At 40.2% G+C, this 12,680-nt stretch overlaps 1 protein-coding gene across 1 annotated transcript in view; it reads left to right on the top strand.

The window, feature by feature from the left end:
• Positions 1-7,497, top strand: part of LOC129098193 (luc7-like protein 3) — an 8,018-nt gene extending 521 nt beyond the window's left edge. The window contains 11 exon segments of the mRNA XM_054607178.1: positions 1,388-1,457; positions 1,885-1,924; positions 2,011-2,155; positions 2,305-2,379; positions 2,657-2,761; positions 3,063-3,224; positions 3,578-3,957; positions 4,614-4,804; positions 4,976-5,103; positions 5,106-5,198; positions 6,868-7,497. Coding sequence (XP_054463153.1) covers positions 1,388-1,457; positions 1,885-1,924; positions 2,011-2,155; positions 2,305-2,379; positions 2,657-2,761; positions 3,063-3,224; positions 3,578-3,957; positions 4,614-4,804; positions 4,976-5,103; positions 5,106-5,165 — 1,356 coding nt within the window. The 3' untranslated portion in view covers positions 5,166-5,198; positions 6,868-7,497.
• Positions 7,498-12,680: the final 5,183 nt, after the last annotated feature.

Below are 12,680 nucleotides of genomic sequence, written 5' to 3' on the forward strand. Positions count from 1 at the left end.
ATAATATTAAAATAGTATTTAATTACAAACATATATCAAAGATGTTACAAAATGTCAATAAGAGACAGAAAAAATAAAATACAAGGAAAGACAGAAAATACAAAATAATACAAATAGAAAAACATAAATAAATAATATTAAAATAGTATTTAATTACAAATATATATCAAAGATGTTACAAAATGTCAATAAGAGACAGAAAATATATATATATTCAATACAAAAAATACAAAATAATACAAATAGAAAAACATAAATAAATAATATTAAAATAGTATTTAATTACAAACATATATCAAAGATGTTACAAAATGTCAGTAAGAGACAGAAAATATATATTTATTCAAACTTACAAAATAATACAAATGAAAAACATAAATAAATAATAGATAGAAATACAAATAATACAAAAAATACAAATAGAAAAACATAAATAAATAATATTAAAATAGTATTTAATTACTAACATATATCAAAGATGTTACAAAATGTCAGTAAGAGACAGAAAAAATATATATATTAAGACAGAAAATACAAAATAAAAATAGAAAAACATAAATAATATTAAAAACAAATCCTGATTGTATAATTACAAACGTATATAAATGCATGACATCTTTGTTTTTATAGCTGTTTTTGTTGTTGCAGTATTTAATGTTTTTTAAATATAATTCAACCTCTTTACATTTATGTATATAAACTTTGGCAAGAATAATTAATAGATTTATGATACATTTTTTTTCAAAACTACTCCCAATAAGTAATGACAAGGCTTTGAGACAAGTTCACACTGAAAAAGAGAACAATTATTGAACAGTTTCACATGTACAATGTTACACGCCCTTTCCTCATTTTTTTTTGTCATAGTTAAAGAATCCAAATATAACATTTTCATAGAATAGTATAACATCTTTGTACAGAACATCTTGAAATATTTCCCCATAACTTTTTTAGAATACTGACAATGCCAAAAAAGATGAGGAACAGTTTCAGGTTGAGCTGTGCAGAAGGTTCAGTTTAGACCAAGGACTATTCTTGGCAAAACTACTCCGATAAGTAACGGCATAAGGCTTTGAGACAAGTTCACTCTGAAAAAGAGAACGAATAGCTCGGTTATTATTTTTACATGATGGTGAGAAACAAATTTTACCACAAGGGGTGTCAACAGTTTTAACCAACGAAGCCTGAGCCTGACATGAAACACCCTCACACAAAGTCACAGAGCCATTAGGAAGAGCTTTCATTACCATTTTAGTGTTAAAGCCACTTGCAATGTTGATTTGTTCTCATTTAGCATATAAATGCTGTCTGTCGTTAGGAGAGAGATTTCAACTTGTGTTATGTCTGTAATAACGTTGGTATTGCGTTGGTCTGTTCTCTCTTCAAGAAGGTGTGCCGATACTATCTGTGTGGCTTCTGCCCGGCGGAGCTATTCACAAACACCCGCTCTGACTTGGGTAAGTTAAGAATATGTAGACATACATCTTTTAAAGGAGTACTTCAACCCTTGAAATAGCCATTTGTATATGAATGTTTTTTAAAGAATACTTTGTTTTTCTCGCAGGCCTCCACGTTGAATTGAGAAGCCGAAAACTGAGTAAATTCTTATTGACTTGAAGTAAATAGAGGCCAAGTTTAACAACACAAAACTACAACAAAATACCTGTTTTTAATAACTCCCACACAACTCGTGCATTGTAAACAAAGGTCTATGTTCAAGATGCAAACACATGCGGTTTTGCTAGAACACGTCTGCCACTTCTGTCTTATGACTTCTCATGACAGTAGTCATTTTAAGGGTGAAGTATTCCTTTAATACAGCAAATAATTTAAGAGTGTATCTTCCATGTTAGAAGATAATGATGTTTTGCAATTCTTTTCCAGGCCCTTGTGAGAAAATCCATGATGAAAATCTTAGAATAACGTAAGTTCTGATTGTGCTCTCTAACATCATTTGTGTGCGTCTTGATATTTCCACATAATAACCTCCTTCTGTCCCACTCTGTGCAGGTATGAGAAGAGCTCTCGGTTCATGAAGGAGGGCTATGAGCGGGACTTCCTGCGCTATTTGCAGTCGCTCCTGGCAGAGGTGGAACGGCGGATTCGCAGAGGCCATGCCCGGCTCGCACTTTCCCAGGCCCAGCAGAATGCAGGGGTTTGTGCTTTTGGTTTTGGCACTGTGCTTATCACTTTGTTTTTAAGGCTATATCTTTTTGTCATCTTTTATTTCCATCTGTGCGATGGAGAAAAAAAATCATGGCCTGTGTGTTTTACCTGAGACATTGTATTTATTTATTTCTTCAGGGTCCTGGTCCATCAGGAAAGAATGAGGAAAAGGCCCAGGTTCTAACGGAGAAGATTGAAGACCTAGTTTTACAGGTTTGTAAATAAAATGTTGAAATAAGTGACGGATATTTTAATAATGGATTAGTGCATATTAGCCTTAGTATTATTTAAGGAACTAGGCTGTACTGTTATGTGAATGTCTGTCACATATCATTTCCAAGATTTACCAAAGCTAGATTTACCAACATGGGTTACATAATCTGTCTTTACAAAACCTTGTTTGATATGATGTTAAACTTGAAGCCTCAGGAATCTATTTTTCAGTGTTATTGTTAAATGGCTGACGTGGCTCTGTTTTGCTGTTGCTCAGATTGAGGAGCTCGGGTCGGAGGGCAGAGTGGAGGAGGCCCAGGGAATGATGAAGCTGGTGGAGCAGCTGAAGGAGGAGAGGGAGCTGCTCAGCTCCACCCCCTCGGTGAGTCAGTTACCTCCAGGCCAATTGGCCCACAGACGCTGCTTAGGATTGTAGGCACTGCTCATGTAATATTATCGGTTGACAAACATGTTTTGTTCTAATACAAAATATCAAAGTCAAACTAAGCTTGGGCTGAAAATGAGTCCATCAGTTTCACTGACATTCATCATCTAGAGTCAACAACAATATTCAGATTTTCATCAATCGTCCTCAGTATCAAACCTCTGCAAATAATACGAGCAGTTGTGCTCAGAGGCTGAACTATGTTGCTCATTACATCGTTTTTGTACCGTTTCTCCAGACCATCGAGAGCTTTGCAGCCCAGGAGAAACAGATGGAGGTGTGTGAGGTGTGTGGGGCTTTTCTCATTGTGGGTGACGCACAGTCCCGAGTGGACGACCACTTGATGGGCAAGCAACACATGGGCTACGCCAAGATCAAATCCACTGTGGAGGAGCTCAAGGTAAGAGGGTCACATGACACAGGAAATCTAAACATGATCAGATGCAGCAGAAGTTATTGGGTCAATGTTGCACTAGAACAAGAAATGGAAGTCAGTTTGACAATCGCATAAAAGCTCAAATGTTTTACTTTTAAAATGTTCATGTGTTTATCAAAGCCACAATGTGTTATACAGAGTATTAACAGTGTTACAAGAGAAGACATTGATGCATATTTCTTGTCCCCTACTCTTTACAAGTGAATGATTAATATGACGTTATTCCATCTTAACTATTTTAGATTTTGGCTCTGGTTTAAAATGTACCGATCAACTGGTCATAACTAATTTGGATCCTCTTGCTTCTTTTCTGTCAGGAGAAACTACGTCGCCGCTCAGAGGACCCCCAGGGTGAAAGCCCAGCGCTTAAGAAGGACAGAGAAGACCGCGAGCGTGAAAGGGAGGAAAGGGAGAAAAAGCGCAAAGAGGAGGAAGAGAAGGAGAAGGAGCGTGAGAAAGAGAAGGAGCGTGAGAAGGAGAAGGAAAAAGAGAAGGAGCGTGAACGGGAGAGAGACAGAGAACGGGACAGAGATAGAGATCGAGACAGGGAGAGGGACCGGGACCGGAGGGTGCGTCGAAGCAACTCCAACAGCCGCCACTCCAGTCGAGCATCAGACAGGAAGAGGAGCAGATCCCGAGAACGCCGGCGGTCCAGGAGCCGAGACAAGGAGAGGGAGAGGGAACGCAAACGCAGCAGGTATGGATGACTCCCTGTACCACATTAACCACCAGTATCAGTATTGATGCTGCAATAACGGTAATGTGTGACCATAAAAGGACAGAGCACCTTTGCTTGCTTCTGTAATTGAAGTTAGGCTTGTTATCAAAACATGTTGCAGGCCTTTTGGTCAATGACCTTTTTTTCTTTTCTTTTTTTTTCTTTTTTTTGCAAAGCTAATTTTAAACTGCATTTGTGGACTGTGGTGTGTTCATTTTGGAACCCTGGTGATTCATGTGTGCATCCAGCTTGCTGCTCGTTGTACTTATTCAGATTATGAATACTACTCCTCGACTGCCATGATAGAAACTTCTTTTTAAATGGAAAATGTTGAATTAGAAATGTTCTCTTCTCCAGTATTGAGAAGTGATGGGGAAATAATAATCCTGTAAATGTAGCCATACACCCAAAAGCTAAATGTACCAACTCACCTCAGAAGCCCAGAGAACATTCTCCCATGTAGTGATGGGACTCCTCCTCTGGTTATTAAACATAAAACACTACAAAACAAATCTGTGCACCATAACTTTGTGTGCCGATGCATGAGGAGATTATTAAACAGCAGAATTTAGTTTTTTTAAATACCTTCTTCCACTTGTTTGCTTAGTAACTTATTCCCCTCCCTCTTTTTATAGGAGCCGGGACAGAGACAGGGAGAGGAGGCGCAGCCGTGAGCGCTCCGACAGAAAGCGTCGCTCCCGCAGTCGTGACAGGAAGAGGTCACGGAGCTCAGAGCGCAAATCTCACCGCCATCGCAGCCGCAGCAAGGACCGGGACCGAGAGGAGAAGAGAGACAGGGACAGAGAGCGGTCATCAAAAGACAAAGGTGAGGACTCGGGAATAGTTTTTGTCATTACTACATGTGAAATCACACTCCTGGACTGACGCTTGGTGCTGTGTTTTTGCTTTGAGTGTGTGCAGATTTCAACAGTTGACCAACAAGGAGAAAGTGTTGCCTTTTGATTGATGTGTATATAAATATGCAATGTTTTCCCAGACCGTAAGGTGACAGAGGAGAGGAGCAGCTCTAAGAAAGACAAGCACTCTGACGGTGATGCAGCTGCCATCAAGGCTTCGTCCGAAGCGGAACCGATGGAGACAGAGGCGGCTGCCTCCGCCTCCGCCTCCCTCGGCTTAACGGCCAGCAAGAGCTCCTCCAATCTGAAGGTGACACTCAGTCCAATTAAAACTGATCTGATAGGACCTCAGATCAGGCTCAGGTAAGTGCGTCCTCCTCCTCGCTCCCCCTGGCTCTCAACCCAACCCCCTTCCCCTTCCCACGACCCCCCATCTCCCCTACCCACCCCCACCCTACCTCTCCCACCCTGTTTACGTTCAGTTTAATGCCTATGATTTTGTCTTATGTACTATGTGCATATATCTTTATCCTGTTTTCGAATAGTGCATCATAAGTATGCACTGAAGATGAAGGACTAGGCCCGATGAATGAGAAGAAGGTAGAAAACAATCACACAAACCCCAGAGGGAAAGGCCAGTGTAGCCCTGAGCAAACATGCCCGGAGGTACCCCTCGTTTTGTATCGGTTTTTGATACTTATAGATGTATATGTCTTTGTGGACAAAATGGCAGAAAAAATATGAACCAGTTCAATCAAATTTCTGCCTGTATTGACCTGTTTGTTTATTTTTCTTTTGTTATTTTCACTTTTAAGTAGGAAAATGTAGTAATTTTGATTTGCTGAGATATTGCACTCGCTATAGGAAGACAACTCAGCCACTGTGTGTCTACATGTTGATATATACATATACATGTATATAAATCATGGAGATATCTCCTGCTCATATGTAAACACACAGGCATACCTCTAGTCTAAGGTGTATGTGGAAAAACAAGCCATTTTGCCGTAATCATAACTCAAATGCCATGGATTTGTTGTCCAGCTTACTGTGCCTGATAATGCCATGCAGTGTGTGTTTGGGGGGTGTCATAGCACCGGGGGCCTTACGTAACTAACTAACTGGAGGGTAGGGTTTATCAAATGAATTGCAGCTGACTTCCATACCTCACACAGCGTTGGTGTTGTGAGCGAGACCACATGAGAAAAGGGCAAATTAAAAATCATGGATACTCTGACTGTCAAACTGTGCAGGTACTCACCCCAGGTACTCCTTTCTCTACCCACATCCATTTCTGAATGCTGTTGCCTGTCAGAAAAAAAACAACAATTCTGTACTTCTCCACAACATGAACTTGAAAGCTTGAATGTGTATATTTTTTATTGTGTTTTTGTTTTTCGATTTAGTAACTTTCAAAATATGTTTTGGGGAAAAGGTCGTTTTATAGAAATGTCAGAGACACATTTTTAAATGCTTAGATGCACAGACAGCCTTCTTGATATACTTATGCCAAATGCTAAAGTTGTCACTTAAGTGTAGATGTCCCCATAGTGGTGTTCAGGGATAAAGTTTTGTTAGGATATTTTTTATTTATATTACAACTGTTCAGTTAGTTGGTCATTGAATCTGCTTGCAAAAATATGTCAAGTGCACTTAAGCATTGGCATAAGGAATCTCAAACAGGCATGTCACTGTTTTTAAAACGTTAGGGTTTGAGGTCAAAATTTTATTGAGATAGATTTTAAGTGCAAAGGTCTAATGAAAATACTACAGTTACAGAAACAGTAAATATTTACAATATTTTATTCTGGCCAAATTCTACTTTTTGGTATTTGGATACATTTGTGCAGTATTAATGGTGTCTCTTGTTTACAATCTACACTTTCCTCTGTGGCTAAATTGAGGGATATACATCTCACCAGTAGTCTTAATATAGATGGTATTGTTGGAACAGTAGCAGCAGATGTTGCTAAAAGTTCTTGTTGTGGGACCTTTACTGACATTGCATTTTGTGAACATTTCTGTTCAACAGGGGAAGCTGGGATATCTGATGGAGGAAGAAGCCGAAGAGCGCAGCCAACCTTGTCCTGATTCTGACACTTCGCTGCTTAAAAACAAGGTGAACCACAGACGTGTAGTGGCTTATTTAAAAACATGACCATACATATGTAAATGAGGAGAGGGGGAAGAAAATACATTGATCTTCATGTTCCATCACCTGTCTATCTCCTGGCTGGATGAGGGTAGTTGTGGTTCATCTGATGTATTACTTGGTCTAGATGTCAAACCAGGCATCACTTTGAATACCAAACTTAGAGAAGTTCATTATGGGTTTTTGTGTTCTTATTTTGAAAAACCTTTACACATCCTCCTTGTTTTTTGACATTTAGTGAAAATGAAATAAATAAAAAAAAAAATAAACAGTGCTTGTGGTTTGTTTTGGTTTGTCAGGTCCCACTTCACTCCCCTTTTTTTTAAGTCAATTGAAAGCGTATGTACAATGTCTCTTTTCTCCTCCACTTAGAGCTCACATTGATTGCTCTTGTCCCCTCACTGTAAAATATACTGATTTAATTTTGATCAAACGATTTCAAAGACTGAAGATTCGTTTAATTTTGCTCTGCTATTAATGTCCATGTTGTCTCGATGAATAAAAAGTCAATATTTGAAAATGTTGCAGCGTTTCTTTTCCCGCCATTGGGAAACAACATCTAGAAAAAAGATGTAATTGCATGTTTTCTTTAAGTGGTTTCAGACCGGTGTGGGGTTTGCTGTTTGAAGTCACTCCTGCACTTTGCTCTTCCCATGAAGGGGGAATGTGTTCCTCAATCGTTTTCCTACCATGATCAAATTACACACAAAGATCTGCCATATAGAAGCAGGTTACCAGGAAAACTTTACTGAATCAAAAATGTTGTGAAGTGAAATGCAAAAAAGACTCAAAGTTATCACTGCTGTGTTAACCGGCTTTTTAACCGGCCAGCTCTTGTTGCCATGTTTGTAATGTGATTTATTCAAATATCGACCTGTTCCTGAGCCGCAGAAGCACCCGTTAGTTTATTCATGGTGCTGAATGGTAGGTCTGTGAATATAAATACATATGTTTTCCCCTCCAGTTTCTCTCCTATTCCTCTCCTCTTGTAACTCAATGAGAACACTGCACAAGTGTCCTGTTTCTGCCAACCTAGTAAGCAAGACATGGATGCAAACGGTGAAATGAATCCTGGCTCAAAGCCGCCGCCTGCCTCGATTCAATTTTCATTCATCAGCAGTTGCAGCGTTTCTTGCTCATTAATGCTCGACACTTAAGTGTGCTGTCTTGCTGATAAAGTCAAAGGATGCAATTGAGTGATTGACCTTCAAAACGGGTCTATTTCCAGATATTTTTTTTACCCTCGTCATACTTTGGCTCTAAAAATGGTAACGTCACAGTGATTCATGTCACAGCAGAAACAATCCGTGAGTAGTAGCATCATCTAGTGCCAGTGGACTGTCGGGTACATGACGTTCACATCTTCATCTCACAAAAATAAGTTGTTTCTCACCGTGCGGTTCTGCCCCCCCGACGCTGCCCACATACCAGGCCTGGTGCTTTTCCTTGGTACTGACCTTTACAGAGCAGGAGCCTGTGGAGGAAGCAGTAGGAGTTTATTAGGGTTCATTTGAGTGTAATTAATATCTACAGTAATCCACAAGCCTAATCCTGCAGATTCACAACGACTGAAATAAACTTAATAACTTTGTGATGCGAAAGGTCAGGATGGTGTGACAGATTAATAACCAATCTTCACGAACATAATCTAAAGCAATAAAAAAGACTCAAGATTGTTTTAATGGTGTTTTAAACTCTGCAAAAATATAGTTTCTATGGTTACGTGACTAGTTTGCAGTAGTAGCTGTTGACGGATTGAGTTTAATAAACCGACCAACCATCCTCAGACATGTCCAAAGTTCCTTCTCAGGTTAAGAGTGTGATTATGGCGTTTAAGATTATAATTACCTTCTGCTCAAAAGGCTTGAAATTAAAACTGCCTCTTGGCCTTTGGCAACATTTTTGTTTTGCCCCATTATTCCCATTGTCAGCTGGGAAATACCAGTTTTACAAAAGACTCAATGGAGTTCAATTAGTGTAAATAAATAGCTTTGGGTGTTGTACTCCACAAGCAAATTATCCATCATATTACACATGACTGTGTGATTGTGCAGGTGGACTGGCCCAGCTGTGATCTCTCTCTGTCGTCGCCCGGATTCAATTGCCGTGAAAAAGAAATGTGGCCGTCCTCTCCGCCCTTCCTGTCTCAGAGCACCAAAGCAGCAGGTGGCTTTCAGATGGTCTGCTCACTTCTGGGACTGGAGCTGAAATATGGAATAATGACCCGTGGAGGGGAGGACCTGGTCTGAGAGCCAGACAGGGTGCTCATTGGGGGGGAGATGGATTGGATTCAGGAGGACGGTTGGATTAATTCAATTAATATGGTTTCTGCTCTATATCATAAGAGGATTGTACTTTATTACGTTCAATCATGCTTTAGGTTTTTACGTGAGAATGGTCCCTTTGCATGGCTGAACAGCAGGTGGCAGTATGTATCTAATTTTCAAGGAAAGATCAAACCACAGTTTGTAACACAGTGGCCACACAGCAGTGCAGATAGTGTTTCTTGAGCCATATTGTGCCTATTAATGCATGCTCACTCACACACAGGAGCAGGGAGGAGCCCCGAGAGTAGTAAGTCATGTTAAACAGTCACACTCAACATTAACATCCCATTTTCTCTGCAACATAACAATCTGTGCATCATTAGGGAAGCAGTATTTCCCCAGGGTGAGAGTAGCAGCGAGAGGAAAACCAGAGGGGAAGAAACAACAGGAAGATAGTGAGCTGAGACGGCAGGGGAATGAAACAGTGATGGAGCAGGAAACAAGGGGGAGCCGTGGAGGGAGTGGGCCCTGATGTGACGCTAAGCAACCGGGGTGAAAAAAGGATAATGGAGATAGATCGTCTTCTCCTTTCTCTACTTTTATTTTTTTCCCCACATAGAGACACAGTCAAACGCAAGTGAAGGTCGAGAGGGAGAAGAGAATGTAGGCGATTCATCAGCGCTGTCGGTGTGCTGTCTGACTAATGATCAAAAATCACACACACACTCACAGCTTATGTCAGCTGTCAGTCATCTTCTGATGGGGCAATGCGTTCCCCTAAAGACATCCGTCATTTGTGCTGAGCTAGTACTGATATTGCATTACTCCTAGCACAGCGTCGGCTCTAATATTCTATCTTCCTTTTTGTCTTTATGTAACTGCAGGAGACGTGGTGATGCTAGGTGTCTTCACAGGCAGAATGTGTTCCATGCAGAAACAATCCAATTGCAGCATTTTATTTTTTATACAGTTCTCATTTTCTTTGTTTTTTTTGTATGAAATGTTTTTATTCCTAATTCAAAATGTCAGGCCCGTCAGGTCAGACTGTTTGTCTGGAGCCCCTAATGAATACTTTAATACCCTGTACTAGACACACTCACACCGTGCTTCCCATTAAATCCAATGGTGGCTGTAGCGTTTCACTATCTCGTGCAGTCAGACACTAATGTGTCGCATTGGAACCAGTTAATTGTTGTAGTGGACAATCAACTGACAACAAATTTACATATTAATGACTTCAGTGTGTTAACATGTTGCTAATTCCTTCATATTTCAGGTAAACAACTCAATACTTGTCCAAACAATGAATTGACGTGTACTTACACACAATTTCTGAGCCACCTGGCTTTCCATAAGGCTACGCACACACATTTAATATGTCATCAGTGCTCGTGTGATGATGATGGACGTAAAGGAATATAAAAATGTAATGCCCCTCTGCATAATTAAAGGCTTAATCTTATGCAAAATTTAGTCTCAAGCTTTGAACACACGTACGTAACACACACACACACACACACACACACACACACACACACACACACACACACACACACACACACACACACATCTGAGTAAGATGATCTTCACAACACACACACTTCTTATGCCCACATTGATGTGCATCCATTGTTCTTACATGAATGTTATATCACTAAATGTCATATTCAAATAATGATTTCTATTATCCTGTATGGAGTGTTGATTCCCCAGTTTCATTCAAAAGAAAAGATCATCAGTTAGCTAAAAGAAAACCATCATCACTTCCAGACCTTTTGCCTGTGCACACAGTGTGTATATAATCTACAGCCGGTCCTCAGAGACAGAATCCATTCCAACCTTCCTTCACCTCCACATATCAGGTGACAAGCAGTTCTGAAGAAGCATACTGGCAGCTTCAGGAGCACCTGCAGGGTTAACGTATGATCCATGTTGGCCCCATGTGGGAACAAAATGCATCTGTCTGTTTAATGCTGTCCAGGACAACAGCACCACTAATTAAGCCTCTAAATACACCCTACAGGTAAGTCATCTCCTCTCTAACACAGTCTGAACAAAAGATAAGATAGTGCTGCTCTATTGGGTTGCATTACATTAGACTCTAGGTTCAGTTAAACATTCTGACGCTGTAAAATCACAATTCTCAGTAGTCATAATGGACCCATAGCGATCATGCTTTAGTGTTTGCACTGCCTCCCTCAGCAGATGGCTCCACCACAGGAATGGGCTCCAAATCAACGAATCTCAGCCCAGCAGCTTTCTTTCTGTCTTTCTCTCTGACCGTCTCTTCCTTTATGTTCTCGCATTTTCTTTTTTTTTCCTGCAGTGTGTGCAGTTCTGGCCAGAAACCAGGGTGGCAGCCGGTGACACTTTTCAGTCCTCCCACCTGAGCATCAAAGCCCTTTTGTGGGCGTTGGAGTGAGGACAAGCCTGTCCTATAGACTGCCTCCTCCTCCCAAAGCTCAAGAAGGAATAGTCGGACAGACAGAAAGACGAGAGGATAAAACAGGAGGGGGACTTTTGTTTTCTGCAGGATGACTTGCATTATTTTTTCAGGAGATGAATTACAGTGCAGACAGAGAGACTGGACTCTGGAGCAAACAATGAAAAGGGAAAAACTAATTTGATGCACCAAATCACTTAAATTCTGGAAGTTAGATAAACAGCAAACTCATTAACATAGTAGGAGTTACTGATGGTAGAAGTGATGTTTAAAGCAAACAGATCTCACCTCATTAGCTTAAAAAACATACCTAATGACACCCACACATTTGAGATGCAAGTCAATACCAAACCACCCCTTGGTGTAACCCTGTCTCCACGGCAACAGCTCAAGCTAACCTTGCCTAATTTGTACCATAAATATGCGGCAGGTGGAATGAAAATAATGCGGCACGCAGAGCTAACAGAGCGGCCGTGGAGAGAAACCTGGAGAGCTGGAGCAGAACAAATGACCACCAACCAAAGTCTGGCTGACTAATGTAACACAAGGAAAAGAGCATCATTATGGAAGACTGCTGTTTTCACTGAAAGTCTCTAAATATATAATAAACAAATATCGGCCTCGTTTGAGGTCCATATTTAAGGGGAGGCTCCAGCCTTTAATGTCCCCTTAATTTAGTTATTGATCGCAGACAGTGGCACCCGAAGGCTTCTCATTACAAGTCCAATCCATAATGTAAAATCTCCGTCAATCGTGAGTGATCCATCTTCTCCAGGTTCATCCGTGGGGACCAGCTGTTGTCATTTTCCACCAGAAAGCAACATTGATCTCATTCTTATATATTACAGACCTAAATATGCTCATTATTATTATTATTCATGATTGGTTAGGGGAGACTTGAATTACATGTTTGTCATCTTTATTTTGAATTACACATTCTTTTAGATATTATATTGAATCTGTTCTCAAATAACTTTCTTTTT

This window comes from Anoplopoma fimbria, chromosome 11 (assembly GCF_027596085.1).
Source record: "Anoplopoma fimbria isolate UVic2021 breed Golden Eagle Sablefish chromosome 11, Afim_UVic_2022, whole genome shotgun sequence".
Taxonomy (NCBI): domain Eukaryota; kingdom Metazoa; phylum Chordata; class Actinopteri; order Perciformes; family Anoplopomatidae; genus Anoplopoma; species Anoplopoma fimbria.